Source organism: Pantherophis guttatus, chromosome 15 (genome assembly GCF_059756535.1).
Source record: "Pantherophis guttatus breed Tessera chromosome 15, ASM5975653v1, whole genome shotgun sequence".
Taxonomy (NCBI): Eukaryota; Metazoa; Chordata; class Lepidosauria; order Squamata; family Colubridae; genus Pantherophis; species Pantherophis guttatus.
In genome coordinates, this window is record NC_142077.1 from 222,590 (window position 1) to 248,929 (window position 26,340).

At 57.8% G+C, this 26,340-nt stretch overlaps 4 protein-coding genes across 5 annotated transcripts; 1 reads left to right on the plus strand and 3 right to left on the minus strand.

Moving 5' to 3' along the window:
- Positions 1–103: 103 nt before the first annotated feature.
- CASP9 (caspase 9) lies at positions 104–4,442 on the minus strand. Of its 2 annotated transcripts, XM_034424301.2 has the most exons (9): positions 4,222–4,442; positions 3,858–4,092; positions 3,441–3,478; positions 2,727–2,903; positions 1,973–2,062; positions 1,297–1,444; positions 1,032–1,211; positions 788–897; positions 104–537 (listed from the first exon to the last, which is right to left on the minus strand). In XM_034424301.2, exons 1-9 carry the CDS (start codon positions 4,396–4,398, stop codon positions 442–444), a joined length of 1,251 nt encoding a protein of 416 aa, XP_034280192.2. In that variant the 5' UTR covers positions 4,399–4,442; the 3' UTR covers positions 104–441. The 2 variants fall into 2 exon arrangements, with proteins under 2 accessions (XP_034280192.2, XP_034280193.2); XM_034424302.2 differs by lacking the exon at positions 1,973–2,062 and having other exon boundaries at positions 4,222–4,386.
- A 23-nt stretch (positions 4,443–4,465) lies between these two features.
- Positions 4,466–12,435, plus strand: DNAJC16 (DnaJ heat shock protein family (Hsp40) member C16). The gene is made up of 15 exons (XM_034424299.2): positions 4,466–4,550; positions 5,437–5,638; positions 6,377–6,443; positions 6,573–6,918; positions 7,230–7,414; positions 7,987–8,091; positions 8,438–8,596; positions 9,213–9,343; positions 9,648–9,831; positions 10,284–10,466; positions 10,772–10,848; positions 11,240–11,320; positions 11,434–11,529; positions 11,726–11,893; positions 12,029–12,435. The coding sequence occupies exons 2-15, from the start codon at positions 5,472–5,474 to the stop codon at positions 12,405–12,407; spliced, it is 2,328 nt and encodes a 775-aa protein (XP_034280190.2). The 5' UTR covers positions 4,466–4,550; positions 5,437–5,471; the 3' UTR covers positions 12,408–12,435.
- A 1,863-nt stretch (positions 12,436–14,298) lies between these two features.
- On the minus strand, positions 14,299–19,106 carry AGMAT (agmatinase (putative)). The gene is made up of 7 exons (XM_034424297.3): positions 17,637–19,106; positions 16,527–16,729; positions 16,320–16,368; positions 15,976–16,171; positions 15,501–15,680; positions 15,309–15,393; positions 14,299–14,965 (listed from the first exon to the last, which is right to left on the minus strand). Exons 1-7 carry the CDS (start codon positions 18,290–18,292, stop codon positions 14,862–14,864), a joined length of 1,473 nt encoding a protein of 490 aa, XP_034280188.2. The 5' UTR covers positions 18,293–19,106; the 3' UTR covers positions 14,299–14,861.
- A 190-nt stretch (positions 19,107–19,296) lies between these two features.
- On the minus strand, positions 19,297–25,113 carry PINK1 (PTEN induced kinase 1). The gene is made up of 8 exons (XM_087879440.1): positions 24,668–25,113; positions 23,514–23,786; positions 23,009–23,112; positions 22,685–22,867; positions 21,905–22,068; positions 21,618–21,745; positions 20,358–20,594; positions 19,297–20,135 (listed from the first exon to the last, which is right to left on the minus strand). Exons 1-8 carry the CDS (start codon positions 24,986–24,988, stop codon positions 19,863–19,865), a joined length of 1,683 nt encoding a protein of 560 aa, XP_087735566.1. The 5' UTR covers positions 24,989–25,113; the 3' UTR covers positions 19,297–19,862.
- Between the last annotated feature and the right edge of the window lie 1,227 nt (positions 25,114–26,340).

A 26,340-nucleotide genomic window follows, 5' to 3' on the forward strand; every position in this document is an offset into this window, starting at 1 on the left:
TTTCCTGGCAAGACCAGGCCTCCCTCTCAGGGAAAGGAGCACCTTAAAGGGTTGGGGTTTTTTTGTTTTTTTTTTAAGATTAACACTTGTGGCTCAAAAACAATTTCGAAGAGCACCTTCTCATTGTAATTATCTTGATTTCTCAAAAAGAGGAAGAAGAGAAATGTAAACAGCAGAAACTTGATTCACATTGATTTGTTCCATTAGAATTCCATAAGCCAAGGTTCCCATGCAACTCCAAAGGCTGGCCGATAGGGGAGGGCGGGGATCATTTGGAGTCTGGGGTCTCTGCCTGCTGTTGGGGGCTTTCCCATGGAACACAGCACTGGACAGGCACCAGGTGGCAAAATGGGGCCTTAAAGATCTCACCCACCCACCCACAAAAAAAATACATCTCCAGAAATACGTCCCAGGACCGGCGAAGAACCAGCCAAAATTTTGTCATGCCTTGAAGAAAAACTTTTTCCGGAGAAAGTTGAAGTGACCCGGCATTTGCTTGTAAGGTCCTGCAACTTTGGCAGCGACGATGTTTCCCACCTGCGGAGGAAGAGGGGGGGTGGGGTGAGAAACAGGTTCCTGCAGAGACCATGTGGGCCCCCATCTCACTGGGAAGGAACCGCCCCCCGAAAGCCGGAATTCATGGCTTGAGGATGAGGAAGGCGCCCCACACTTGCTACCCCAGTTTGGGGTCAGGGGGAAAGTCTAAAAGCCAAAGAAGCAGCTGCGTTTCCTGGATCCCACCACCCGAGGCCCGGAGGAATGGCAAAGGGGGGGACCACGAAGGTACCTTTATGAGGATGCTGGGCAAGTCCTCCAGGTGGGCATATTCGGCCAAGACCTGATCCAGAGCCTCGATGAACCAGGAGCCGCTCTGGGTGTCCCGCCAGGAGACATGGCCTTTGGGACAGAAGTGCCACGTGTCAGAGCTCGTCCGTCCTCACAATTGAAAGGTGGTCATGAAAGCTGAAGTGGCGCCCATCAGTGGCACAGGAGGGGGACTCCCCTGGTGACTGCCGAGGGTTGCCCCTTACCTGGGAAGGTGGGATAGCAAACCAAGATGTCACTGTCCGTGGGCAGACTAGCCATGGCATCAAGCTCATCGGAGTCTCCTCCCGGCCCCGGCATTGGGGTGGCATCTGACTCCACGGCTTTTCCTTCACGCCGGCCTGGCGATGTGTCGGCCTCCATTTCAAAGCCTTGGTCTTTTTCCTCTGGGAAGGCAAAGAGGTTTGTTTTCCTAGGTGATGGTTTGGGCCCCGTGGCCCCTCTGAGGCTCAAAGATCACCCCCCCCTCACCTCCTCCGCAGGCCTGGATGAGGAACAACTTCGGCTTCCCCCTCAGAGTCGGGCAGTGGGAGCCGTTGAAATAGCTGACCACCTTCTCCACTGGAATGCGCTGCCCGTCCGTCCCAATGATGGCGCCCGGAATCTGGATGTGGTAGCTCTGGAAGAGCCAGGAGACCCTCAGGAGCGACCCCCCCCCAGGGAAGGGAAGCTCTCAAGGAGCAAGTTGCTTAGGCGGTAGTTACAACCTAGCCTGAAAAAGGGGAGTTACAGCCCACTTCCAGTGGTTGGCCCCCTCCCCCATCATCATGTCATGCCTTTGGGCCCCATGGCTGCCATTGGGTTGGGTTCATGACCGCACCATTGTTTTTACGACAAAGTTCCCTTAACAACTGCTGCAAAAAAAAAAAAAAAAAAAAAGGTGTGTGTCTTACAAGGAGCCAAACTGGTTTCTAGGCAGCAGCAGCACTTGAATTACATTTATTCGGAGCACAGCAAGGCTTAACGGTTCAGAAAAGCAGCAGCTGCCCCTCAAGTATCAAAGCCCCGGCTTCTTCAGGCCTGCCCCCCTCGCACCTGCCCCAGACGGATTAATCGCTGGTCTCTGGGTGGGATCTTGAGTTGATGTTATGCTGTGGGGGAAGCATGCCGCCACCCTGCACGAAGCATGTTCTAGGCGCCTTCCTACCTCACAGCCGTGCGAGAGAATGACCACCATGCAGCAGTCCAGACCGCTGTGATCGCGCCTGGCCAGGCTCTGCAGCTCCTGAGCTATTTTCTGAGGGTGGGGGAAGAGAGAGAGAGACCCTGAGGACGCCCAGCAACAAGAGCAGGCTGCCCACCCAGCAAGACCAATTTCCTTTCGGCCTCTTTCTGCCAAGCAACGGAAAGAAGGAACAGTTGCCCTATGACTGTTTTCAAAGCTGAATCCAGATCTTGGGGAGGGGGGAAATATTTTCCCCTTTGAGACAGGAATTTGTACAGCAGATCCTGAAAGGGGTCTCGACTAGGCCACCGCTGGCAGGCCAGATGCTCCCGATCCATTATCATCACTTATTTATTTATATGGTATCTTTTTATGTTTATTTATAAACAATATCCTCATCGCTATTCTGGAAATACAGCTTTTAACTTTGTCCGTTTTTCCAAACCCTTCTACGTTTTTTTATTCTTATATAGTTTCTGTTTTACAGAAAACTCAAGTCATAAATTAAAAATAAATTGCCTCTGAAGGACCACTGATCGCTGGATGAGGTCAGTTTGGAGATGGACCCTGCACGCTGCCCAGGGTGCTACAGCCACATTCTGAAGTGTGGGTCCTTGCGTGCAGCCAGGGGTGAGACTAGATGACCACCTGGACCCCAGACAAGTTCTGTCGTTCTGTATGAGTGATTTTCCTTTCTCTAGAGGGCGCCCTCCAAGCCCCAGCTTGAGATGCTCACCTGAGCTGTAAGGTCTTCCTTGGTCAAGACCTCGAAATGCAGCGCCCGGAACCTCTTTTCCAGCCTCTGGCAATCGATGTCGGAGCCCAGGCGACGTTTCAAATCCGTGTCTTTGTCGAAATGGACGTTGTTGATGATGAGACAGTAGCCGCAGGGCTCAGAATTCAGAGGGTAAACCTGTCAGGACATGTCAAGAGTTATACCGGCCTGGCACCACTGCAAAGTGACCTCCAGCCGGCCCTTAGCCCAGCGCGGCCTCCAAATGGAACCTAAAATCTTGGATAAAATTTTAACTGGAGATTTTACGCAGCCCATCTCCCGACTCTGGGGAGTGTTCTCTCAAGAGGGGAGAAGGAATTCCATCTCAGTTTTTCACGTGGGAAAGTGAAGGCAGCCAGGGAGACAGAATGACATTATCTCCCGATTTCAATGATCAAGAAAAGTAAACAAATAAAAATCCAGAAACTGGAAAGAGTCCCGACCCTGTGAGGAGAGCGGCAGAAAAACCGAAATCTCCTTTACAGGGGAGGAAGCGGCCCAACACTCATCCGAACAGAAGCAAAGCGCTGGAGTTGCAGGCTTTCCATCCCGTCTGCTGCTGTTCCTGAGGCAGCCCCCACTGCTGGCCGGGGGAGTTTTATGTGGGCACCAGGAGTCAAACGCAGCCCCTGGGAACGGCCGGGGGGGGGGGGAGGGGGAAGGAAGCAAACTCACCATTTCTGAATCCATTTTGGTTTTCTCTCCGACTGGGTCTAGAAGGCGGGAGAGAGAGAGAGAGAGAGAGAGAGAAGGAAGGGGAAACGGTCGGAGGGGAAAACAAAAGTCCCGCTTGGAGCCAAGCCGCACCGTGAAGCAAAGCCCAGCAGGACTTTGACTGTCTCCCCGGCCGGCCAGCCAAAAGGCCAGGAAAGCTGGACTTTTTCCCTCTTCCGCCCTTCCCTCCCCCTCCTCCTCCCCCGGAAGCTGGCCCAGGAAGGCACTTGGGTGGGTGTGTGTTGTGTGTGTGTGTGTTGTGTTGTGTAGAGGCAATGAAACCCAGGACCACCTGCGAGGGGGGGTGGGGGGGATGATGCCCACAAGCAGCCACAGAGCCGGTGGGAGGGGTGGGGGGGGTGGACCTGCCTCACTTACCTGGCTGGCTGGGCTGGTGGGGCGGGGCCTTCCCGGGCAGGGGACGATGGGCCTCGGGGTGCCTCGGGGGCTGCTCGGGGGGTCCCTCCGGGCGGCGTCCGTCGCTCAGCAGCTCCGCCAGCGCCTCCTGGCCGCTCTCCCGCAGGCACAGCACGAAGTCCCCCAGCGCCCTCCGGCCCCGCGTCGCCACGTCGCCCACCAGCTGCCTCGCCTGGTCCCGCCGGGTCCCCGCCGACTGTGCAGGCGCAAGGAAAGAGAGAGAGAGAGAGAGAGAGAAGGGGGGAGAGAGCGTTGGGGGCACGACTAGATGGCCGCGCGGGGACCCCCCCATCCTCTCCCCCCACCCCCACCCGCACATCAGTACCTGGATCTCCTCGATCATGTCGGCGGTGAAGAGGCCCCGGCGCAGCAGCGGCGCCCAGAGCGGCTCCAGCCGCAGCTCCTTCACCAGCCTCACCCGGGAGCGAAGCAGCCGCCGCCGGTCCGCTTCCTCCATTCCCGGGGTGGGGGGGTAGGGTTTGGAAACGCCGCTGCTGCGCATGCGCGCACCTCTCCCTCCCTCCCTCCCTCCCAGGGTCCCTGCGCGAAGGCGGGGCTAACCCCACGCCGGAAGTCAGCGCCGGCTGCGCCGTCTCTATGGTGACGAGGCCGCCGAGCCGGAAGTGGGGACCGGGGAGACAGGAGGAGCCCAGGGTGGGTATCGCGGCCGCCCTTCGCCCCCCTCCTTTCCTTCGGGGGGGGCGCATCACGTCGTCGCCTGGCCCGGGGGGGGGAGGAGGGGCACGCGGTAGCCCATCTTCCTCCGCGGGGGCGGGAGGGCCGCGCCGGGCCTGGGAAGCCTTGGCGGCGGTGGGTGGGTGGGGCCCCCTCCTCTTTGGGGGATCGCGAGGGACCGGCACTGCTCCCGGCGCCAGGCAAGGGAAGGAGCCGCCCAGGAACGGGCCGATGGATGGGGGGGGGGGGCAGGCTCTGCGCATGCGCGCCAAGGGCCCCCGGGCATCCTAGCCCCTCCAAGGAGGAGGAAGAGAGTTGAGGGTCCCTGGATGCCCCCCCCAAGAAAATGTGACGGAGGCCCCAAAACAGCCTGACCCCCCCCCAAAAAAGTGGCTGCCTGGCAGCAGAAGCCCCCCGCTAAAGACCCTGCCTGGGTGGAGGCAGAAGACCCGGCAAGCCTCGGCCTGCGGAGGACGCCATGCCCCTGCCCAGCCAGGCAAGGAAGACGGGCACGGAGGCCTCTAAAGGGTTGGCGGCTCTTCTCCTTCCGTGAGGGGTGGGGGACCCAACAGGGGAGATGAGACGCCCGAGAAGCCTCCTGCGGCATCCTTGCCTGGCATGCAAAAATTATCCCTCTTGCGCTGCTCCCCGGATGGCTCCGCCTGGGTTGTGCTGCAAAATACCAGCCTTGTATTGGGGTGGTCAAAAAGAACTTGAGCAATATTTTTTAGCTGCAGGAATTAAACTGTCTCCAAACAAACAAGAGGGACGGAAATGTGGTGGTTTGCCTTCCCGGGTTCTGACGGGGTGCGTGGTTGACCTGGGAGGGCCCACCACAGGCCCTGACGTCTCCTCTTGTCCCCAGGGAGGCTCCTGGCCAGATTCCCTTCAGGAAAGGAGATGGAGATGAAACGGCTCAGCCTCTCCCTGGTACTGGTCCTCTTCCTCGTCCTGGCCTTGCAAATCTTGTCGGCCATCGATTTTGACCCGTATCGGATCCTGGGCGTCAGCAGGACTGCGAGCCAGGCGGATATTAAAAAAGCCTACAAGAAACTTGCCCGGGAGTGGTGAGTATATCGAATTCAGAGTAACCTGATTCTGATTCTGATTCTGATGAGAATTAAAGTGATTCATAGCCAAACCACTCGCCTGACGAATTGAGGTTTTCAGGGCTTCTGCTCCGACCAATTTCCAGTCATGGGAAAATAGGCAAGCCATTAAAAGCACATCAGGATGCTTAACGGCTCGTTACATGCCAGAGGATTCTTGTAGCTCTTTTTTCTTTTTGCTTTTATTGTCCATTTGCTGTATTTGACACATTTTTAGATTGCTAGCTGTGTCTTCCTCTTGAAATGATATAATACTCGGTCTCTTCCCTGCCCAAACAAAGTTATTAATGCCTTTCTGCCATTCCTCCAAATTTACATCCTTTTTAAGTATTGGTATCATTTGAAAGAGAAATAGAAACTTGGGCAGAACATTCATTTTAACTACTGCTATTCTTCCCAACAAAGACAGTTGTAATTTTTTCCATTTATCCATCTCTATCTGTATTTTATGCCATAACAATTCATAATTATACTTGTATAATTTCCCATTTGACGTTGTAATAAAGATTCCTAAGTACTTAACATTTTTCACTATCTCGCATCCTGTTACTCTTGTTTAAAAACAAATTTCGCTAACTATAAACGACGGTCAATTAAAGATGACCAGATTAAAAGTAGAGCTCCCCCCCACCCTGTGCATAACTCCGTGAAGCTGTCAGTTCTTGAGCTCCTGTTGATCATCTTTTGACCTTCCAGGCATCCGGACAAGAATAAAGACCCAGGAGCGGAAGACAGGTTTATACAAATCAGCAAAGCCTACGAGGTACGGAAGTCACAGTTTGTGGGTCCGAAAGTGCAGATGTATGTGAGAGGGACAGCTGCAGGGGGTGGGGGGAGGAGAAGGCCTGTTGGAAGAAGAAGAGGGGACAAGAGACCGGCTCTTCCCACGCAGATCCTGTCCAACGAGGAGAAGCGGTTGAATTTTGACCGTTATGGCGACGTGGGCGAGAACCAGGGCTTCCCGCACCAGCAGCAGCAGGCACCGCATCGCCACGCACACCCCTTCCATGAGAGTTTCTACTTCGACGAGTCCTTCTTCCACTTCCCCTTCAACTCAGAGCGCCACCAGGACTCCATCGACGAGAAGTACCTGCTGCACTTCTCCCACTACATCAACGAGGTCGTTCCCGAGAGCTTCCGGAAGCCTTACTTGATCAAGATCACCTCCGATTGGTGCTTCAGCTGCATCCACATCGAGCCCGTCTGGAAGGAGGTGGTGCAGGAGCTGGAGGCGCTGGGTGAGCCCAAAGCGGGGGGAGGGAGGGGGGGAGCGCATGTGGGGGGAGGGTCCGTCTGGGTGGGGCTGGGCAGCAGCGGCCTGTTGAGTTGAAACTGCTCGCCCCGAGAGGCAGAGGCCAGGCGTTGACTTTTGGGGGATGGTGGCTGATCTGGGGGGAAGGGGGGGGTCTGAGGTCATCTGAGGTTAGCCTGTCCTTAGCACAAGGCTTCAGCTCCTCCTGAGTAAGGAAGGCCTGAAACTCTGCTGGCACCCTCTGGGTTGGCCGGCTTGCTTCCATGTTGAGGGGTCCGTCTGTTCATCACCTGCCAGGTGTGGGGATTGGTGTTATCCACGCGGGCTACGAGCGGCGCCTGGCCCAGCACCTTGGAGCACACAGCACCCCGTCCATCCTGGGCCTGATCAACGGGAAAGTCACCTTCTTCCACAACGCCGTTGTCCGGGAGAACCTCCGGCAGTTTGTGGAGAGCCTGCTCCCTGGGGCGCTGGTGGAGAAGGTGAGCAGTGGCTCTCAGGCAGTTTGGGACGCCCTCTCCCCACACACACACCTCCCCACTCAGTTTCCAGGAAGGAGCCCAACGGACAGGGAGGGGCCTGGAGGAGAAGGCCAGTGGTTCTCAACCTGTGGTCCCCTCGGGAGGGGGGGGCTTAATGTCGTCACAGGGGGTCCACGAAGGCTTGGAGAAATGTTATGATTTAAATGTTAAATCTTGGGGGCCCGGGGTCAAAAAAAGGTCTTTATAGGTGGCTCCATGGTGAAGAAAAAGTTGAAAAGCACTGGCTTAAACGTTTACTCTGCGTTCTGCTGTTTCTCTCTTTAATTGGGGTGGGGGGAGGGAGACGAGTAAGGGGCTGAGGGGGCGGGGTGGGCAGCACTCAGCTTCAGAGCCAGGGCCAGGGCTGCTCAGAGAGCTATTTCCAGGGTTTGGCGCTTAAGGGTTCATTCACCAATCCAAGGTAGCTGAGAAACCCCTTTGAATCATGCACGGGGCCTGAGCAGCTCCATGGCCCCTGTTTGGCTGGCAGCTGGGGGGGGGTCTGACAGCCTCCTCTCCCCCCACCCCTACAGATTACGGACAAGAACTATGTCCGGTTCCTGTCCAACTGGAAGAAGGAGAACAAGCCTCACGTCCTGCTCTTTGACCACATGCCCCTGGCGCCCCTCCTCTACAAGGTCAGTCTCTGAAATGCCGGCCCTTGAGGGGAGGGGGAGGCCTTGGAGGAGAGCCCGCTTTCGGGATGAGGTGGGGGAGGAGCCTGGGCGCCCAGGCTTTGCAATCCCCACCCCGGGCTCAACAGGGTGCCTCTTCTTGGCCCATTGAGGCCATGGGGCTGCAAGTACGACAAAAGGGGGCGCTCAGAAGCCTGGGGTACCCAGGTACGATGGAGGTGCTCCCATCACCCACCGCCTGGTGACCCTGAGCAGCTGATCCTCCCCTCCTCCGCTGGTCCGGGGGGGTTGGTCTGGAGGGGGTGCCCTGAGGAGGGGATGCCCTGCGCTGACTCCCCTTCCCTTCCAGCTCACGGCCTTCGCGTACAGAGACTATCTCTCCTTCGGCTACGTGTACGTGGGGCTCCGGGGCACCGAGGAACTTTCCCGGCAGTACAACATCAATGTCTACACGCCCACCATGATGGTCTTCAAGGAGCAGATTGAGAAGCCGGCTGACGTCATCCAGGTAAGCCCCACGGGAGGCGCAGCGCAGCACAGGCCGAGGCTTTGGGGGCTCTTTCCTCTCTCTTGGGGGCTTCCGGGGGCCTTGAGGCCTGGCCTGCGGGGTGTTGGCTTATATCCAAGGGGGGAAAGTCGGGATGCTTTGGAACCTCAGGGAGCCTCAGAGTATTGGCGAGGGGGAAGCTGGAGAAAGGGGCAGCAGGAGGAGGAAGATGAGGTTTTAAGGGGCCCAGCTTTGGTCTTTCCCTTCTCAGACCGGTGGGGCCCATAATTTCCGTTGCTCAGCAAGGAGTGAGTTTTGCCCCATCGCCCGACCTCTCTTGCCACAGTTGTTAAGTTAGTCAGACGGCTGGGAAGCGAATCCAGCTTCCCCACTGACTTTGCCGGCCAGAAGGTCGCAAAAGGGGATCATGAGACTGGGGGACACGGCAACCGTCATAAATGTGAGTCAGTTGCCAAGCGTCCAGATTTTGACCCCGGGGGATGCCTGAGGGTCGTAAGTGTGAAAAAGGATCCAGAGTCCCTTTTTTCGGTGACCTTGTAAATTTGAACGGTTGTAAGTGGAGGACTCCCTTTTCAAAGGCGGCCCACCCTCTTCTCTGCCCATGGCTCTCCCCCAGGCCCGCCACATGAGGAAGCAGCTGATCGATGACTTCCTGTCCCAGAACAAATTCCTCCTCGCCTCCCGCCTGACCAGCCAGAAGCTCTTCCAGGAATTGTGTCCCGTGAAGAAATCTCACCGTCAGCACAAGTGAGTCCTCCTCCATCCAGCCCCTCAGATTCCGAAGACAGGGGAAGCAGGACTCGGACTCCCAGAATCCTCTGGAGAGGGTCTGGCTTTGAGATGGCTGGTCCCAGGCAGATGGGCTCTGGAGTCCAGGCCTGCGTGGAGGACTACCGACTACGAACAGACCTTGGTGGCTGGCAAAGCGGAGCCCAGAGTCCTGGGGGGAGGGGGAGGGGGAGGGGGGCAGCTCAGACAGGGCCTGGGTCGTCCTCTGCCAAGGAGCTAGTCCTCATGCTTCCGTGGGATGCCACCTACTTTCCTTGTGCAGGTACTGTGTGGTCCTGGCCACGGGCGAGGGGGAGAAGTACGCGGAGGGCTACGGGGCCTTTCTGGCCTTCGCTGTGGCTAACACGAAGGAGACCCTGCGGTTCGTCCATATCTACGGCGACAACCAGCCGGACTTTGTCCGCACTCTGCTCCAGGGGGACGCTTGGTTTCGGTCCAAGTCGGCTGTGAGTGCTGTGAGCCTGCCTCCTTCCCCTTCCTCCCCCTCCCCCTGCTTCAGGTCTGCCCTCCCCCCAAACTCCTCCTCCCCCAGCTGTGTGGCAGGCAACATCACTCTGCATTCTCTGGGGAAGTAAAAGCAGAGCCGGGCCTCATTCAGGATCCAGGTGGGCCCCGCTTGCATGGCGTTGGGGGAGGGGTTTGTGTCTTAGATGGGGGGTGGCTGTCCCTGCATTGCGGGGGGGGGGGCAGCAGTGGCTCTCCCTGTCATTGGGGGACATCTGAGACAGCCTGAAGGGTCTCTTCCTCCCCGAAGGAAGCCTTTGAGAGCCCTGGACCTGCTCCCCCGCGTTGGACAGCGCCATTGGAGGTGCCAGAGGGGCAGAAGCTCTGATGCCCGCTGAAGGGGATGCTGGACATGGCTTCGGTGCTCTGACTCCCTTGGGTTCCCCTTTCACAGGTGCTGATCCTCGAGAGACGCACCAACTCCGGGCAGGTGGTATACAGGGCCCTGGAGGAGCCCTGGACGGGCACCGAGGAGGGCACCTTCACCCTGCTGGACTTCCTGGACCAGCTGAGGATGGACGCCTCCTTCCTATCCTCCCAGGCTGTCCTGACGGACCTGACGGACGAGCTGGCGCCTGTAAGCCCTCTGGGGGGGAGGGGGGGTCAGCAGGGGGAGAACCCCGAAAATCCGGAGAAATGTGGCTCCTCTTCCCTTGTGAATTCTCGCCAGTCCAAAGGCCGAGGGGCTTTGATTTGGGGGGGGGGGGTGTTTTCACAAGCCCCCCGGAAGGAAGGAGGCCCCTCGGCTAGGCTACCTGTCTGGGTGAAGCTCCAGCAGCCAGGGACTGACTTGGCCCCTCTGGAGGCTGTCCCCTGCCCGTCCACACCCCTTCCCCTATTCCAGCCTTTCGTTTGACCCTCCGTGGCATCTCTCCGTGGCAGGTTTTCTTCCTCCGGTGGGCCTACTCAGCTGTGGACTACGCCGTGGACAGCTGGGAGAGCCTCTTCCGCAGCAACTGGTGCGTGTCCAGAGGGCCCCTCTTGCTGTGGGCATCCAGCTTGCACTGAGCCAGGGGCCTCCAAAGCCCATAATTCCCTGCTGCCCTCAGTTTGGGAAGATTGATAGAAAATAGAAAGCCCCCCCCCCCCTTCAGTCCTTCTTTCCCAAGAAAAGGGAGAGTCCAAGGAGGAGCAGGGGCCCTCTGCTCCCCCTCATGATTTGGGGGGGGGGAATCTTAGCAGTAGACTGGGCTCCCCACCCCCACCCCAGTTACAAGCCCCTGTGAGATCCAGAGAGACCACTTGGATCTTTCACCCTTAAAATCACGCCAGCCACCTTGTCTGACCCTCAGTAAGGGGCTCTGTTTCATTCATCCCCTTTCATCCGTGTGCACCTTCTCTCTCCTCCAGGCGGGAGATGATGCCTTTGCTCTCCCTGATCTTCTCGGCGCTTTTCATCCTCTTTGGGACGGTGATCGTGCAGGCCTTCAGGTGAGACCCCTTCCCTCCCCCCCCCCCGTCACCTGGGTCCATTTGAGGAGGGAGGGAGGGAGGGGGCGGTGTCAGAGGTGCAAGATGCTAGAGCCCCACTTTCTCTTCTCCAGCGATTCGAATGACGAGAGGGATTTGCCTCCCCCCAAGAAGGAGGACCCTCCCCCCAAGAGCGAGAAGAACGACATGAGCTTCGCCAAAGAAGACAGGTGTGTGTTTGGGTTGGGATATTGTGTTGTATTAACAACGCAACGAGGATCACACAGCTGCGCCCACACCCTGCTGGCCCTCGGCCGGCTGGAAGGCCTTCCCCTCTCCTCCCCCGATGTCTGCGGAGACTCCTCCCTTCCCCCTCCCTCCCCCCGCTTTCTCCCTGTGCGATGACCGCCCGGCGCTGCCTTGCAGGATTCCCAAGAAGTACTCGGTGAAAGTGACGGAGCTGACGGACATCACCTACACCAGCAACCTGGTGCGGCTGAGGCCCGGCCACATCAACGTGGTCCTGATCCTCTCCAACGCCACCAAGACCCCCCTGCTGCAGAGGTTCGCTCAGGAGGTCTTCACTTTCACCGGGTAAGGCCCCAGCCCCTCCTCTGGAGTGGGGGAGGGGAGGGGGGAGGGGGCGTTGCCTTATTCAGGCCCCTAACCACCGCGGCTGCCCTTCCTGGGCCTCTTCTTGATGACCTCCCCTGACCCCCTCGCCCCCAGGAGCAGCTGCCTCCATTTCTCCTTCCTGAGCCTGGACAAGCACCGGGAGTGGCTGGAGTACGTGCTGGAGTTTGCGCAGGACGCGGCCCCCATCCCCAACCAGTACGACAAGCACTTCCTGGAGCGCGACTACGCCGGCTACGTCCTGGCCCTCAACGGCCACAAGAAGTACTTCTGCCTCTTCCGGCCCCCACAGCCCGAGGAGGGCCCCTGCGAGGACGAGACGGCCGACCCGGCAGAGGCGTGGGGCAGGCCCTCTTCGTCGGGCGGCCTGCGGGGCGTGAAGAGCAAGCTGCAGCGGCTGTCCTTCTGGATGGAGCGGCTGCTGGAGGGGTCCCTGCAGAGATTTTACATCCCCTCCTGGCCCGCCCTAGACTGAACCCCCATTAAAGTCCTCCCAGAAAGGCTGAGAGGCGGCTGGGTGACTGCAGGCTCGGAAGGAGGGCCCCCTGGAGCCTCTCGGGGGCCCAATAAGACTGTAGCGTTTAGATGACCTCTCCTAGGCCCGGTGAGTTAGAAACCGCGTTCTTGCCCTCGGGGCTGGCTGACCAGGAAGGCGCTGACCGGCCCCCCGGCACCAAATAGTCCAGACTGTCTCAGGGGAGCCTGGGCGGGGGGGCCTCCACCTCCTCTTCCTCCCCCCTGCCCGCTTCCCCAGCCTTCGAGGGGTCTGCAGGAGCCGCTGCTGCTGTTAGAACTCTTGGCCTACGGACTTACGGCTGCTGTTCCTTCGAAGATGGGCTTTGTTCTCTCTCCAGACCGTCCACTTGTGGCTTGTTCAGGCCTGGCCTCCCCCTGCATGCACCGGGGCCTGTCCCCCCCACCCCAGCCGCTTCTGGCGGGAGGGGCTCCCCTTGATCGGATGACAGGACAGGCAGTCTAATTGGGGGGTGGGAAGCTGTGCAGAATGAGCCTGGCCGGGTCCCCAAGCAGATCCACGAGCCGTTCTCCTCCTTTTGTCTCCTCCGTGGCTGTCCGTGTCAGGATGTCTAGTCTAGAGCCATAAACCAGCTGCTCTGCCCCCCCCCCCCGCTCCCCACAGGGAAAGGTGACCACAGGGGTGGGGGGGGTGGGGGCCAGGGAAGGTCTCGAGAGTCCTGGATCTGGTCTGTGGGAAGCAGGGCCGGGGTCCCTCCATCCAGCTCTTCGTGGCCAAAGCCAGCCCCATTTCGGTTGCTTTTGTTTACAATTTTTGTGCAGCTGCCTCTTTACCTCTTTTTGCCCTCTCGTCTCGGGACAGGGCAGAGTACGTGTCTTTTTTGGGGAGGGGGCTGTTTGTCCTTTGAGTTGATCTCTGTGTGTCTAGATAGGCTGCCTGGATCATGGGGGGGGGGGTGTTTTTCAGACGCTGTCAAGGGGGGGGAGATGATTGGAACTCTGTCCTCCCTTGAGGTGCTAGCTTTCTTCATGCAGGGAGGCTTTTCAGTACTCTTTGGAAATACAGCCCCTTCCCCCAAAAGCCGGTCCAGAGTTCTGCAGGTGGTCCTTTACTGTGGGGGAACTAAGGAAAGGGGGGTGGGGGGCTTTCATTTTGTGCACCTTTGCATGCCTTTTCTGGGTCTGTGTTCTCCCGCGGCCATCGTCTGCCTTGTGCTGCCCCAGAAGGGACTGGCGGGAGAAGCACGCAAAGCCAGTTTGGGAACAACCCCCTATTCTCCTTCTCCCCCCCCCCCAAAATGGAGGGATTGGGTTTCAGGCTGGGGGCATTTGCCTGGACCGGATGCCTTTAGGACGGAAGCTGTGGAGACGGTGCCTTTAGCAGAGCCCGGGGCTGGGGGCTGCACACAGGGGGAGGCTTTGCCCCACACACATGCACACATATTGGGGCAGGGGGCTGACCTGAGCACTTGAATGGCCGGTGCCAAAGCAGCTCCCTTGCCAAGCAATGGCGAATGTGACTCTGACAATGCTTCCTCCCCCCCCCCGCCTCCCCAATGGCCTGCAGCCAAAAGGAAGGAGGCGGCCCAACCCGAAGCCTTCAGCTGTTTCCCCCCCCCACCCTTCGGTTCCCCCACCACCACCTTTCTCCCTCCCCCCGCGTTGCCTCCCATCTGCTGAAGAAAAGGGGTGCACCGCAATCCAGGCAGGGAAGTCGCTTGGAGGGATAGCGATGAATTTTGCACTTTTGATATTGGGGGTGGGGAGATAGGAGGGGGGGTGTCAGGAAATAATTTATTGGGCAGCCTTTTCTCCCCCTCCCCTTCCCGGGTATCTGTGAACAAGCCCTGCCTTTATTGGGGGTTTGCTTTGCTTCAAGACTCCGAAACCAGTTTGAAGCTGAAATAAACTTATTTTAATGTCTGGCCACAAGACGGAGCAGCCATAACCTCAATTAGCAGAAGTGGGGGGGATGGGGGGGCCCTTTGGCCCTACCATGAGACTGGAAGCAGTGGCACCCCACGGGGGTGGGGTAGGGTAGAGAGGGTTTCCAGATTCTCTGGGGAACTGGCATCGCCAAGTATGCTTTGCACTGGGGTGGGTTTCACTGAGGGGGCCGGTTCCCCCCAGATGTGTAGGGACCCCGGCTGAGACGGAGGGGAGGGCCAGAGGAGCTCTAAAGGGCAGCTGGCTCTCTTCCAGGGATCTGGGTGCCAATCTGCCTCTCAATAAAGCCTCTGCTTTTGGGGTGGTGGGGTGGGAAGGACTCTGCTGATGCTGCCGTCTTCAGCCTCTCCCCCTAAGCGGAGGATCAGGTCAGCCTCAGGAGCCGGCCTCTTGCCATTGTCCCCTCCAGCGTCCTCAGGATTTCACTGCAGCAATGAGGACTAGCTACTTCTTGCTAAAAACGGAAAAGATGTTGCAAAGCCAGAGTCCCAGAGGCAGCTCCCCCCTTCTATTCAGACGGCGTAGCCTTTTGGGGGACAGGATGCCTCTTCACCCCAGGGAGGGCGCACAGCATTTCAAAGAGCAGGTTGGCGCCCAGGAGCCCAGTGTTTCCTGTAAGGCAAAGAACAGGGCAGGCTTCGTTCATCCGGAGGGGGGGGCAACGACCACTGAAGCCTCCCCCACCCTGCTGCTGGGGTGCTTCCCCCCCCACAACCGAGCTTTATGCAGGGAAGGGGAGGAGATTGTGGAGCCCCCCATTTCCTCTCACCAGCCTCAGCCTTCCGGTCTGTGAGGTGGGACAGCAGCAGGGGCCGTGGGTGGCTCGGCCCTCTGGACGGGTGCCAGGGCTTGGGAGAGGCTGGCCGTGCCATGGCAGGGTGGAGCTGCCCTTGGCACTGAATCTGATGTTTGAGGAGGGGAATTGTGACCCCCCCTTCCTCTTTAGCCCTCTTACCAGACAGATCGTACATGGGGGCCACTTCTACCAGGTCCCCCCCCACGACGCGTAATCCTTGGCAGCCTCGGATGATCTCCAGGGCCTGCGGGGAAGCCGGAATGAGGAAGTGGGCGGGCCACTAGGACTGGCTCCCGGGACAATAGGGTAGGGGTCTTGGGGCGGGGACCCAAACTAAAGCAGCCGGCTGACCTGGGCTGGGGTGAGACCCGCCATCTCAGGGGTCCCTGTGCCGGGAGCGAAGGCCGGATCCAGCGCGTCGATGTCGAAGCTGATGTAGAGTGGCCGGTCCCCCACCTGCTCCCTCACTTCGGTCATCAGGGGGGCCAGAGACTTCATCCAGCAGTCGTCAGCCAGCACCACCCGGAAGCCCTGGGGAGGGGGGGCAGGGGGCTTCTATTGGCGGGGAGGGCACAGGGTGTCCTCCCAGCCGAAAGTCCCAGTTAATTTAAAGGGGGGCTTTGCAATTGGACAGGGGGAACCTTTACCTTTTGCACAAAGAGTGTAAAGGGGGGGCTGGCTTCAGAGACCCTTCCCCTATATTTCACCCCCTCCCCTCCCCTCCCCCGGTTTCAAGCCATCTCAGGGGCCCGCTTTGCTTCTGCTGCAGAAATCTGGGTCAGCTAGAAAGGAGGACCCAGAGAGATCTCCCAAGGGGATGGCTCACCTGATCCCAGGAAAACCTGTACGGATCCGGAGAGTAGGATGAGCCCCGGATCCCGATCTGGAAGACCCGCTGGCAGTCCAGCAACCCCTCCTCCACCGAGCGCCGGAAAGGGCTGCCGTGGTAGATCCGCTCCCCCAGCGCTTGGTCAGCCGTGTCGGTGTGGGCGTCCACATGGATCAGTGCCACCGGGCCGTGTCTGCGGGCAGAGGAGCAGGGCCTGGCTGGCTTCACGAGGCCCGGGGGGGGGGGGGGGGAGAGAGAGAGGACACACACACCACATTCTGGCTATTTTCCAACCAATCGTAAGATGAGCCAGCCCTGGCCTAATTCCATTTCAGACTCACTTTTCTGCCATGGCCTGCAGGATGGGGTAGGTGATCGTGTGGTCTCCACCTGCAAAAATCCAAAAACGTGACGAGCATGTGACCGCCAGCCCCTTCCCTCCCAAGCTTTCCCTTGGACAGAAATCTGTGGAACTGCCCACCACTACACTACAGGGATGAACGGAGCCCTTCGTTTAGGCCAAGCCCCCCTCCTCCTGCTTGGCTCACCCAGCGTGAGGGGGATGCAGCCCCCCGCCACGATCCCCCGAAAGGCTTCCCGGATCCTCCTGCAGCTGTCCTTCAGGTCGTAGAGGTTGATGTTGATGTCCCCGATGTCAGCCACCTGGAGCGAGTGGTAGGGGTCGGCCCCAGTGGCTGGGTTGAAATGGCGCACCAAGATCGACTCGGCACGGAGGTGCCTTGGGCCAAACCTGGAGGAGAAGCAGCTTGCTTGGTGACAATGCCCCCCCCCACCCCCCAAAGCCAAGCATTAACCCCCCTCCCTCCTTGGCCTCAAACACGGCCTGCCTGGGCACAAGAGCAGACGAGCTTGATGGATCAGGCCCACTAACTCTCCAAAACTTCCTGCTCCAGCAGGTTTCAAACTCAGGATTCAGAGGCTGCTGGGCCTCCGTGCTTTGCCCACCAGACCCGAGAACCCTCCATGGAAAAATTCAGCACCATAGGCGTCCATCTTGGTGGACAACAATTAGTGCAACAAGTACATCTAAGTGCCGGTGGCGGCCCCCTTTGATGGCGTCTGTCCCAACCCCCAAGATACGGGGGTGCCAACTCTGCTGCCATCCAAAGCGGTTTGATTGAGCCGCCTGGGGGAAGGCAGAGGGCTCAGCTGCTGTCATTGCAGGGACGGAGGCTGAAGGAATTCCCCCGAGGGTTCAAAGGGCACCCGGCTGGACTCACCCTGGCTCGAGTCCGAGAGGTGGGGGGGGCACTTTAGCCACCCCCCAAATTGAGCAGTCCTCTGTTGCCAAGTCAGACGGGAGCAGTGCTGGGCCCAGGTCAGCCCTCCCTCCATGGGGCACCTTCTGAGCCAGTTGGACTATGGCACAAGTGGCCAGAGATCACTCGGGGGGAGGGGGGTGTACGGGGGGGGGCACATTGAAGGTACTGAGGAGCGATCGGGGAAGCCAACCTGACCCACAGGAAAGGGGACCAGCAAAACGATCAAATAAGCAAGGCTGGTGAATTAAACCCAATAAATTTTAATTTGATGCAGGATTTTTCCTGCTGGAATGGCGGACTGCTGCCCCCCACCCCCACCCCCACCCTGGACTGCTGGATGGGTCTTCACCCCCACCCCAAGAACAGCCCCCTTACCTGGCCCCGGGGCGGTGGGTGGTGCCAATGTCAAGAGGGACGCCCACAAAGGCCACGTCCAGCCCTTCGGCTGAATCCCGCATGGGCAGCTTGAACATGGAGCAGACGCCCACCGGCCTGGCTATCTCCTCGGCGCTGGGGGGTATGTTGAACGCAGATCCTGATGCCCGGCGAGGGCAGGGCAGCTTCCTGCCCAGGGAGGCGTGCAGGAAAGAACCGCCAGGAGTGCTGCGTCCGATGCCCCGGTGGATGTCCAGGTGGGTCTTGCTGCAGCAGGAGCGCACTGCCGGTGCCATGCGCGGGATGCCCAGGAGCGAAGCCCGGAGCAAGCCTTGGCCCCCGGGAGCCAAGAGAACAGCCATGTTGCCACTCAGCAGCCGCGGCAGAGAAGAGCCTTGGCAGCTGCCAGGGAGAAGTGCCAACCCGTCCCTCCCCCCTGCAGCAGCCAAAGGGCAGGAGCCGTGTCTCCTTCCAGCCACGGGACAGGAAAATATAGCCGCCCAGGCCTGGCACGGGACCAGCCAAGGAGCCCATTGGATGCCCATCAAGTCCGGCCTTCCTCTTCCTCCTTTGGCCACCAGGCATTTAAAAAAGCCACCTAAAAAAACCGGTCTAAAGCGACGTGATGCATCTGGATGCCGTAAACAAGGTCTCATCTGAAAGGGCCACCCGGGGGCACTTCCTCACCCGCAGAAAGCCAGTTGCTTGCATTCCCAGAGAGGGGACAGACATTTTTTTTTGAGGGGGGGGTGTTTCCCCAAGCGCCTGTTTGACGCCTGGGCAGAAGAGACAGATTCAGACCCCCGAGAGGAACCAGACGGCCCGTGTTCAGCAAACTGAATTCGGATTGGAGTTGGTTCAAAGGAGAAACAAACAAACGTCCCTTCTGCTCTGCCTTGAAAAGATGCTGCCACTCCCCAGGCGCGCCCAGGTGCACTCCCCGCTATGGTGGGTGCCCCCTTCACAGAAGGGAGAACTGCCTGACAACAAGGCGTGGCTTGGCTCTTCCTTGCAGGAAAGTGCCCAATTAAGTTTTCCAGGAGCAAACAGAGCCCCCTCCCCCCAAAACTCACAGCAAGCGACTGATAAGAGGCTCTAAAAGAGAGAGGAAGGGGCGATCCGGGACACCCCCCCCTGGCACGGGTGTAGCACAGCGCTTCACTTCACATGCCAGCCTCCGTAACGGGCCCTTTTTTTCCCATTTGGGGGGGAAGGTGCTGGGCTCCCTCCCATGGCTATGGAAATCTCGGTGGCCTGTTTCATTTCTAACTTGAGGATCTGCTGCCAACCAACCTGAAAACACTCAGGCCTAGGAACTTGATCCCGATTTTGCCTTCTGCATTCACCATTAAACACATCATCAAAAAGGGAGGGAACGAGGAAGGGAGGAAAAGAAAGAAAAGAAAAGAAAAGAAAAGAAAAGAAAAGAAAGAAAGAAAGAAAGAAAGAAAGAAAGAGAAAAGAAAAAAGAAAGAAAGAAAGAAAGAAAGAAAGAAAGAAAGAAAGAAAGAAAGAAAGAAAGAAAGAAAGAAAGAAAGAATTTCCCATGGATTTCCCATGGATTTCCAACAAAATAAATTAAAAAATATATACCTGCCTTTAAACCACTGGAAGAAGCCCACCCCCACCCCGCCCCCAAGCACCACACACACAACTCTGCAAACGTGAATATGATTTATTTGCACGACCCAACAAGCAGTTCCACCACTAAAAAACTTCACCGCTAAGGAGGGCACCCTTTTCTACCGGAAAAAACAGCCCAGAGAACCACAATGAAGTAGGTGAGGATGGTATTTATCTCACCTGGTTTCAACTCACAAAGGAAAACAATGATTCATCCACCACTTTGGGGTGCTAAGTCACGGAATGAAATTAAGTGGTTCTAGGCGTTTTTGCTTTGCTTTTGCAACTTTCCTACGTGGTCAAACAGGCAAGCAAAGGATTTTAAATAATATGCAACTCAAAACCACACCTGTCGAATGCTACTCGTGCCAAGCAGGAAACCAGAAAGACGGGCGAGGAGCCAGCATTTCTGGGTCCCACCAGGCCGTGGTTCACCTCAAAAGAGGCCACTGCCTGGCCTCATCCTGCCCAGCCTCCAGCTTGATGAAATCTTGGGGAGAAAATGCCACTTTCCGTTGCTGAACTCCTCCTCCCCACTTTGCGCTACAGTTCCCCCACCCGGAAGCTGCCTCCCCCCAGGGGTACTTAACGAGAGAAGCGCTTCTACTGGGGGGCAGGCCAGGCCGTCCCCCTCCAGGAGCAGAGCAGGGCCGCTGCCTCGCAGAGGTCCTCGTAATCCAGGCTGGCCAGGAAGCCCCTCTTCAAGCGGGACTCGACCCCTCGGGTGCCGCCCAGGCGCTCGGTCATTAAAGCTGCGGCCGACTGTCGAAGCAGCCAGGCCACCAGCTGGGGGAGAGGGAAGCCCGCCCGGCCAACAGCCGCTTCGCCCCAGAGGCTCAGGTGGAGGACGTTGGCCGCCACTCGGGCCGATGGCCTCTGGAAAGGAAGCAGCAGTGGGGAGGTCAGCCCCAGGAGCGGCGGAATCTCTGGGGCATCCAGCCGTAGGGAAGCCGGCTGGGACTCAGAAATCCCTTTGGGAAACTCCACCCATAAGGACCATAAGGAATCCAAGACAGGAAGCTTTTAAGAAGCGGGTTCAGCTTTCTGGCTCTCATGGCGGCTGACTTCATGCCCCCGCGACAGACGCGCCCTTCTCACCTTGGCCGGGTTCCGCCTCAGGAGCCTGGCAACCAGCTCCTTTACTTCCGGGGCTGCCGGGGCAGGCAAGGGGGGCAGCTCTTCCTCCCGGTAGCTGCGGCTGTCCAGGGCGGCCCCCCCTTGGCCGTAGAAAGGGTTCCCGGGCCCCAGGATCTCGTAGGCCAGGGCCCCCACGGCCCAGACATCGGCCTTGCTGTAATCGATCACCACGCCTGGGCCTGGCACGGCCGTGGCCACCTGGGGAACGGGGGAGGTTTTGAGAAAGGTCCTTGGGGAAAAAAGAGAACTATGGGAAGGGGGGGGGGGTGGCTGACTTTAATTGGCGGCATTGCTGCTTGCTTTCCCGATACCCTCTTTGGGCAGGGGGTGAACAGCCATTCAGACCCAGGTTCAGATTTAGGAGAAGGTAAGGAGACCCCGGAGGCTATCCCTGTGCGTAAGTCAGGCTGCCTATAGGGCAGAGCCTTCCAGGGGAGGCCTCTGGTTCAGCATCCTCTTTGTGGGTTGTGGCTCTGTGTGGCGCGCAGACCCTGACCCTAGCAGACTCCACTGAAGGGATGCGATTTCCTGGCCAGAAGCCCCCTTCGTTGAGGGAGACGGCAGAAAGGTAACCAGATCCGAGCGGGAGCCAATTCCCTTCCCCTGGGCTGCCCTCTAAGGCACTGAGTTGAAGTCTCAAAGTCGCCAAGATCGGAGACCCCTGGTCTAAAGGAGACGCAGCCGCCATCTTCTGCATTTGCTTTGGGGGGCCACGGGGATGGGTGGGTGGGAAGAATCCTTTTCGGGGCTCTTAAGCGAGGGAGACCAGAGGAAGGCACCCCACAACCACCTTCAGGGCTCTCAGAGAATGGAACTAGGAACTGGGGAACTGAACCCTCGTCCTTTGGGATCAAGGGCACAGCCAAAACAGAGCAGATTCCTACAGAATGCTTCAATGAAGGACTGTTTTCTTTATCGGCCTATTCAGCTTTATAATGTGGTTACCTCCATCTGTACAAAATGTGTCTCGGGGTAGAAATACGTCATTCAAAGCTTCAACGTTTCTAGACTCTGAATTAAAATGGCTTCCAGGCATTTGTTTATAAATACATCCATCTTGGTTCTGCTTTGTTTCCTTCCTTTCCCATTCCTTAAACTACAGTCTTCTCTGCCATTGCGCCTATTTTTATAGCCCTTTGACTTAGGAGAAGGAAAAAAAGTGTGGATGGGCTCCTGCTGGGCTGGGGTGCACAGAGGGGGGCCTCTCTCCTCAAAAGTTACCTCAGGTGCCATCAAGCAGGTGTTGCCCCCGCGATCCACATACCAGCTGGGGAACGGCAGCTTCAGGCCCAGCCTCTCCTCGGCCAAACAGCACCCAAAGTCGGTGATGACCAATCCTGGGCACCCTGCTGCAAGGCCAAAGAGAGGGGACCACCGCTCAGCAAATACCCACAGCTGCCTTTCCCCCCCCCCCCCAAAAAAAAAAAAGGACCCGCAGGGAGAGATCGCAGCAGAACACGCTTTAACCTCTCTCCAGGGTCCCACGTTGATTAAAAAACACAAGGTACCCGGGTCGAACTCCACCAGGATGTTGTCTGACTTCAGATCTCGGTGAGCAACTCCCTGTCGGACGAGGTGGTCCACCCCTTCCAGCAACTGCAGGATCATCACAGCCCCCACACGGGGGCCCGGGTTCCCCTCGGAAAGGAACTGCCGTAGCGTGCACGGGTAGCTGAGCAGAGCATGGGAGAGGAAGGCAGCCTCAGCCAGACAGGCTTCCCGCTGTGAAATCAGCGCCCCGAATCGAACCCAGAGGAGAAAAGCTGAGCCAATCTCACTCCTGACCCCCCACGCCCAAAGGCGGGCATTTCGGCATTAAGAGGCTGGGAGACCCATGGCCCCCCGTTTGGACCCCCGGCTTCTGACTTCTCTAGGAGGCCAAACCTACTCTGTGCCTTTCTCCAAAGGGAGGGGCTCAGCTCAGGGATTCTGAATGAGGGGAGGGGGAGAAGGGTTCAGCCGAGTCCACAGCTCCCTACAGGTCCAGTTCAGAAATCAGGCAACTAGGGCCTGTTTTAATGACCATGGCCGAGAAAGGGAGCCATTTCTGGGCTCTGTCCAGGGTGCGGAACTTTATGCTGGCAAATTCTTGAACCTTTTGGGGCCGTAGCCCTCCTGCCTTTCTGATGTGACTTTTAAAGGGTGTCAGAAGGCCAAATTGGCCACTACACCGCAGACCTCCCTAGCTCTTGCAGCCCATTCCAACCTGCCGGTACATTTTCCTGCAAAGACCCCTAAGTTAGAGCTTCAAAGGGAAGACGCCCATTTTGTGGTATCCATCTACTTACTTCTTCATCACCAGAAAGAGGGTGCGGCTGTGCCCAATTCCGGAGGGGTTCAAGGTAGAAGGCAGGACGTCCGGATAGTCCACCGTGGCGCCCGGCAGCAGCGGGACCTGAGATGTGAAAGCCCGGATCACCCGGATGATGTTGGGGTGAGGTTTCAGCCACTTCTTCCCAAGGAGGAGCTTCCTGGTTGGAGACGACAATCACAAGTAGCCAACGTGAGAGACGGCTCATTTTTTCTGGTCCGGTTGCAAAACTACGCAGTCCTTTCTTTTCCCTTTCTCTGTGCCTATAAACTCTTCTCCACCAGAATTAGTTAAGTCCTACCTGGGTCTGGCAACAGCTCCAAATTCTCCAGAAAGGGCCCGTCCGCTGGCTGGCACAAGCTCTTGAGACATGGTGGTCAGGATGCCTTCGCTCGAAGAACCAGCCTGGAGAAGCCAGAATCAAATAAAGACACTGACTATAGATCAGTTTATTTCTTACCTATTCATATCCCTTTATCTTTTTTAAAAATAACTCAAGGCAGTGAACACATCTAACACATCTCCTCTTATTCTCCCCACAACAGCCCTGTGAGGTGGGCTGGCTGAGAGAGAGGCACTGGCCCAAAGTCCTCCAGGCAGCTTTCATACCTAAGGCGGGATTAGAATTCCCAGTCTCCTAGTGATCAGGACAAAGTCACCCAGCTGGCTTTCAGAGCTAGGGCCGGACTAGTACTCGTCTCCTGGTTTCTAGCCTGATGCCATTACACCAAATAGTCTCTCTAAGTGCAGATATTTACTTTCAAATAAGCAGCCAGGAAAGCCAGCAAAGCCGACAGGTTTCTTACCGAAATATTCCACATCATTTTGATAGCCAATGGAAATCCTTCCTCTGCCTCTGCCGCACCCTGGGCATCCAAAGCGCCCTCACCGCCATCCCTCCGCTTGGGCACCCGATCTCCGTTCCCAGTGGGTGTGGCAGGTGTGACAGCTTCATACACAGCCCCGCTGCAGCCTTTGCCAATCGACTGGCCGATGAAATACTCCTCCAGGCTGAAGCCTCGCCGGGCTACTAATCCCAGGGTGTCCTTCTGGGGCTTGTTCCTCGGGTGGAAGATTGTCTGGAACAAAGAGCAGCATTAAAAGCATTAAAAGGGACGCTGGGCTCAACTGCTTCTGGCCAGGAGGGAAAAAGCAGGGACTCCTTGGTGGATCCAGCCCAGAGATGAGTTGGCCATGGCTTCCTTCTCCCTCGGAGGCCATGAAGGCCTGCAGTGGAGACCCCCTACTCCACCTTTGGGCTTTTAGCTACCTCTGTCTAAGGGGTGGGGGTCCTTGGTGCTCTCTGAGCTTGGTGGTTTCCTTTGCAAACGTTTCATGACCCAACTAGGTAACATCATCAGTACTAAAGTAGAAGGAAGTGGAGTTTGCAAAGAAGAGAGGAGGAGGAGGAGGAGGAAGAGGAAGAAATGGAGATGGTGAAGGAGAAGGAGTGGGGGGAAGAAGGGGGGGAAGAGGAGGATTAGGGGAGGGGGAGGAGGAGGAGGACTTTGGGGTCCTTGATACTCTCTGAGCGTGGTGGTTTCCTTGGCAAACGTTTCATGACCCAGCTAGGTAACATCATTAGTGCTACGTAGGAAGGAGTAAGGTTTGCTGTCAGAGGTGTATAAACCATATACAAACACCACCACCCCTTTTTTTTTTCCTGCCCTGGATCTGTTTGGGGCTTCATCACTGATTCTACAGAAACAGGCGGAAAACATATTAGTAAAATCAACAACCAACTCTGTAGGAGGAGAAGAAAATGTAGGTGGGGGGCATGGATTGTATGGAAGTGGGTGGGAAGGAGGCCTTTTCCCAGGTGGACAGAGGCAGGGGAGGAAAGGGGGCTTCCCTCTTGGGGGGGGGCTTGGACCCCCTCCCCCCCCCGCATGGCGCATGGCTGGCCCCGCCCCCTCCCTCAGGTGCGAGGCGGGCCCGTCGCCCAGCAACGCGGCGGCACCTGGATGTCCCTGCAGGCCGCAGCCGCGCGCCTCTCCTCCTCGGCCGCCGCGGGCTGCAGCAGCGCCAGCCCCAGCCCCAGGGCCAGGCCGAGGCGCCGCGGGGCCGGCGGGAGGCGCCCGAGCGGGACGCTGCGGAGGCCCAGGCGGGCCGCGGCCAGGCGCAGGAGCAGCAGCCCCGGGGGCCGCGCGGGCGGGGCGGCGGAGAAGCAGGAGGCGGGCGGGGGCGCGGCGGGGTGGTGGTGGGGAGGCCCCCCGAGCCAGCCCCGCAGGAGGACCCGGCCTAGCCGAGCCCCGAGGCCCAGCGCCCGCCGAAGCCCCATCGCCGCCACTAGGCCCTCAGCGGCCCGTTCCACGCGCAGCGCGCATGCGCCAGGAGCGCAGAGGGATGGCGGGAGTTGAAGTCCTCAGGGGTGGGCTGGTCCAGCCGCTCGCTCTTTGCCGGAAGAGAGCAGGTGGTATTCGGGGGGGGGGGGGGGGGAGGGGGACGATAAAGCTGGAAGCCTGGATTTCAACTCCCAGAATTCCCCAGTCACCTCATAATAGAACAGATGCCTTTATTGGCCAAGTGTGACTGGACCCACAAGGAGTTCGTCTTTGGTCCATACGCTCTCACTGTACGTAACAAGGAGAATAGAATACGTTCATCCAGAATAAAAAGAGGCAACACTTAGTGATAGTCAAAGGATACTAATAAGCTATCAAATCCTACTAGGAAACAAATAAGGACAATGTAAATTGAAAGATACAAGCAAGATGTTTATAGTCATAAGTGGGAAGAGATCGATACTAGTAAGCAAGGGAAGAATAATAGTAATACAGTCTCAGTACATTATTTGACGGTGTTGTGGGAATTAATTGTTAAGCAGCGTGATGGGGAAAAAACTGTCGGGGGGGGGGTCTCCAAACTTGTCCACTTTACTGCTGGCTGAGGAATTCTGGGAGTTGAAGTCCACGCCTCAAAAAGCGGCCAAGTCTGGAGAGCCCCTTTTTAAAACCCCTCCCTCTCTTTGATGCACACGACATTCAGAACAGCGTAGCAAGACACCTCCATGGCACTTTAGTGCTACCTGGTATGTAACTGGAGAAGGACCACTTAGAACTACTCCTGGATGGCTGGAGAGAGCCCCCAGTTGGAGAAAGAACCACCGACATCTTATATAAAATCCCGAGTTCTAATTCTGCCTTGGACACAAAGCCAGCTGGAGGACCTGGAGCCAGTCCCACCCTCTCAGCCTGAGTTTGAAAGAGATTCAGGCAGACCTTTCTGAAAAAAGTGCCTAGAAACCCTCAGGGACTTACAGTGTTGGAAGGGATCTTGGAGGTCTTCTAGTCCAACCCTCTGCTCAAACAGGAGACCCTATAGACCCGTGATGGTGAACTTATGGCACGCGTGCCACAGGTGGGACATGGAGCCATATCTTGGACACGTAAGTGTTGCCCTAGCTCAGCTCCAGTGCCCATGTGCGTGCCGGTCCACTGATTTTCAGGCCTTCCTGCGCCACCGGAAGTAAGGAAACGGGCCATTTCTGGCCTCCAGAGGGCCTCCAGGGGGGTGGGGAAAGCTGTTTTCACCCTCCCCAGGCTCCTAGAAAGCCTCTGGAGCCTGGGGAGGGCGAAAAACGGGCCTACTGGGCCTACCGTGCCATTGCGTGCCAAAAGCAGAGGGAGCGTG

Excerpts from the sequence above, each read along its gene's own strand:
- CASP9 (XM_034424301.2), bottom strand. The coding sequence starts at position 4,398 with ATGCGCAGCAGCGGCGTTTCCAAACCCTACCCCCCCACCCCGGGAATG. Across the intron at positions 4,093-4,221 it reads ACATGATCGAGGAGATCCAG|TCGGCGGGGACCCGGCGGGA; the intron begins GTACTGATGTGC and ends GCGCCTGCACAG. Across the intron at positions 2,904-3,440 it reads CCAAAATGGATTCAGAAATG|GTTTACCCTCTGAATTCTGA; the intron begins GTGAGTTTGCTT and ends ATGTCCTGACAG.
- DNAJC16 (XM_034424299.2), top strand. The coding sequence starts at position 5,472 with ATGGAGATGAAACGGCTCAGCCTCTCCCTGGTACTGGTCCTCTTCCTC. Across the intron at positions 6,919-7,229 it reads GCAGGAGCTGGAGGCGCTGG|GTGTGGGGATTGGTGTTATC; the intron begins GTGAGCCCAAAG and ends ATCACCTGCCAG. Across the intron at positions 10,849-11,239 it reads AGCCTCTTCCGCAGCAACTG|GCGGGAGATGATGCCTTTGC; the intron begins GTGCGTGTCCAG and ends TCTCTCCTCCAG.
- AGMAT (XM_034424297.3), bottom strand. The coding sequence starts at position 18,292 with ATGAGACCTTGTTTACGGCATCCAGATGCATCACGTCGCTTTAGACCG. Across the intron at positions 16,730-17,636 it reads ACCCACCGCCCCGGGGCCAG|GTTTGGCCCAAGGCACCTCC; the intron begins GTAAGGGGGCTG and ends CTTCTCCTCCAG. Across the intron at positions 16,369-16,526 it reads CTGCATCCCCCTCACGCTGG|GTGGAGACCACACGATCACC; the intron begins GTGAGCCAAGCA and ends GGATTTTTGCAG.
- PINK1 (XM_087879440.1), bottom strand. The coding sequence starts at position 24,988 with ATGGGGCTTCGGCGGGCGCTGGGCCTCGGGGCTCGGCTAGGCCGGGTC. Across the intron at positions 22,868-23,008 it reads GGAGCTGTTGCCAGACCCAG|GAAGCTCCTCCTTGGGAAGA; the intron begins GTAGGACTTAAC and ends GTCTCCAACCAG. Across the intron at positions 22,069-22,684 it reads CTCTTTCTGGTGATGAAGAA|CTACCCGTGCACGCTACGGC; the intron begins GTAAGTAGATGG and ends TGCTCTGCTCAG.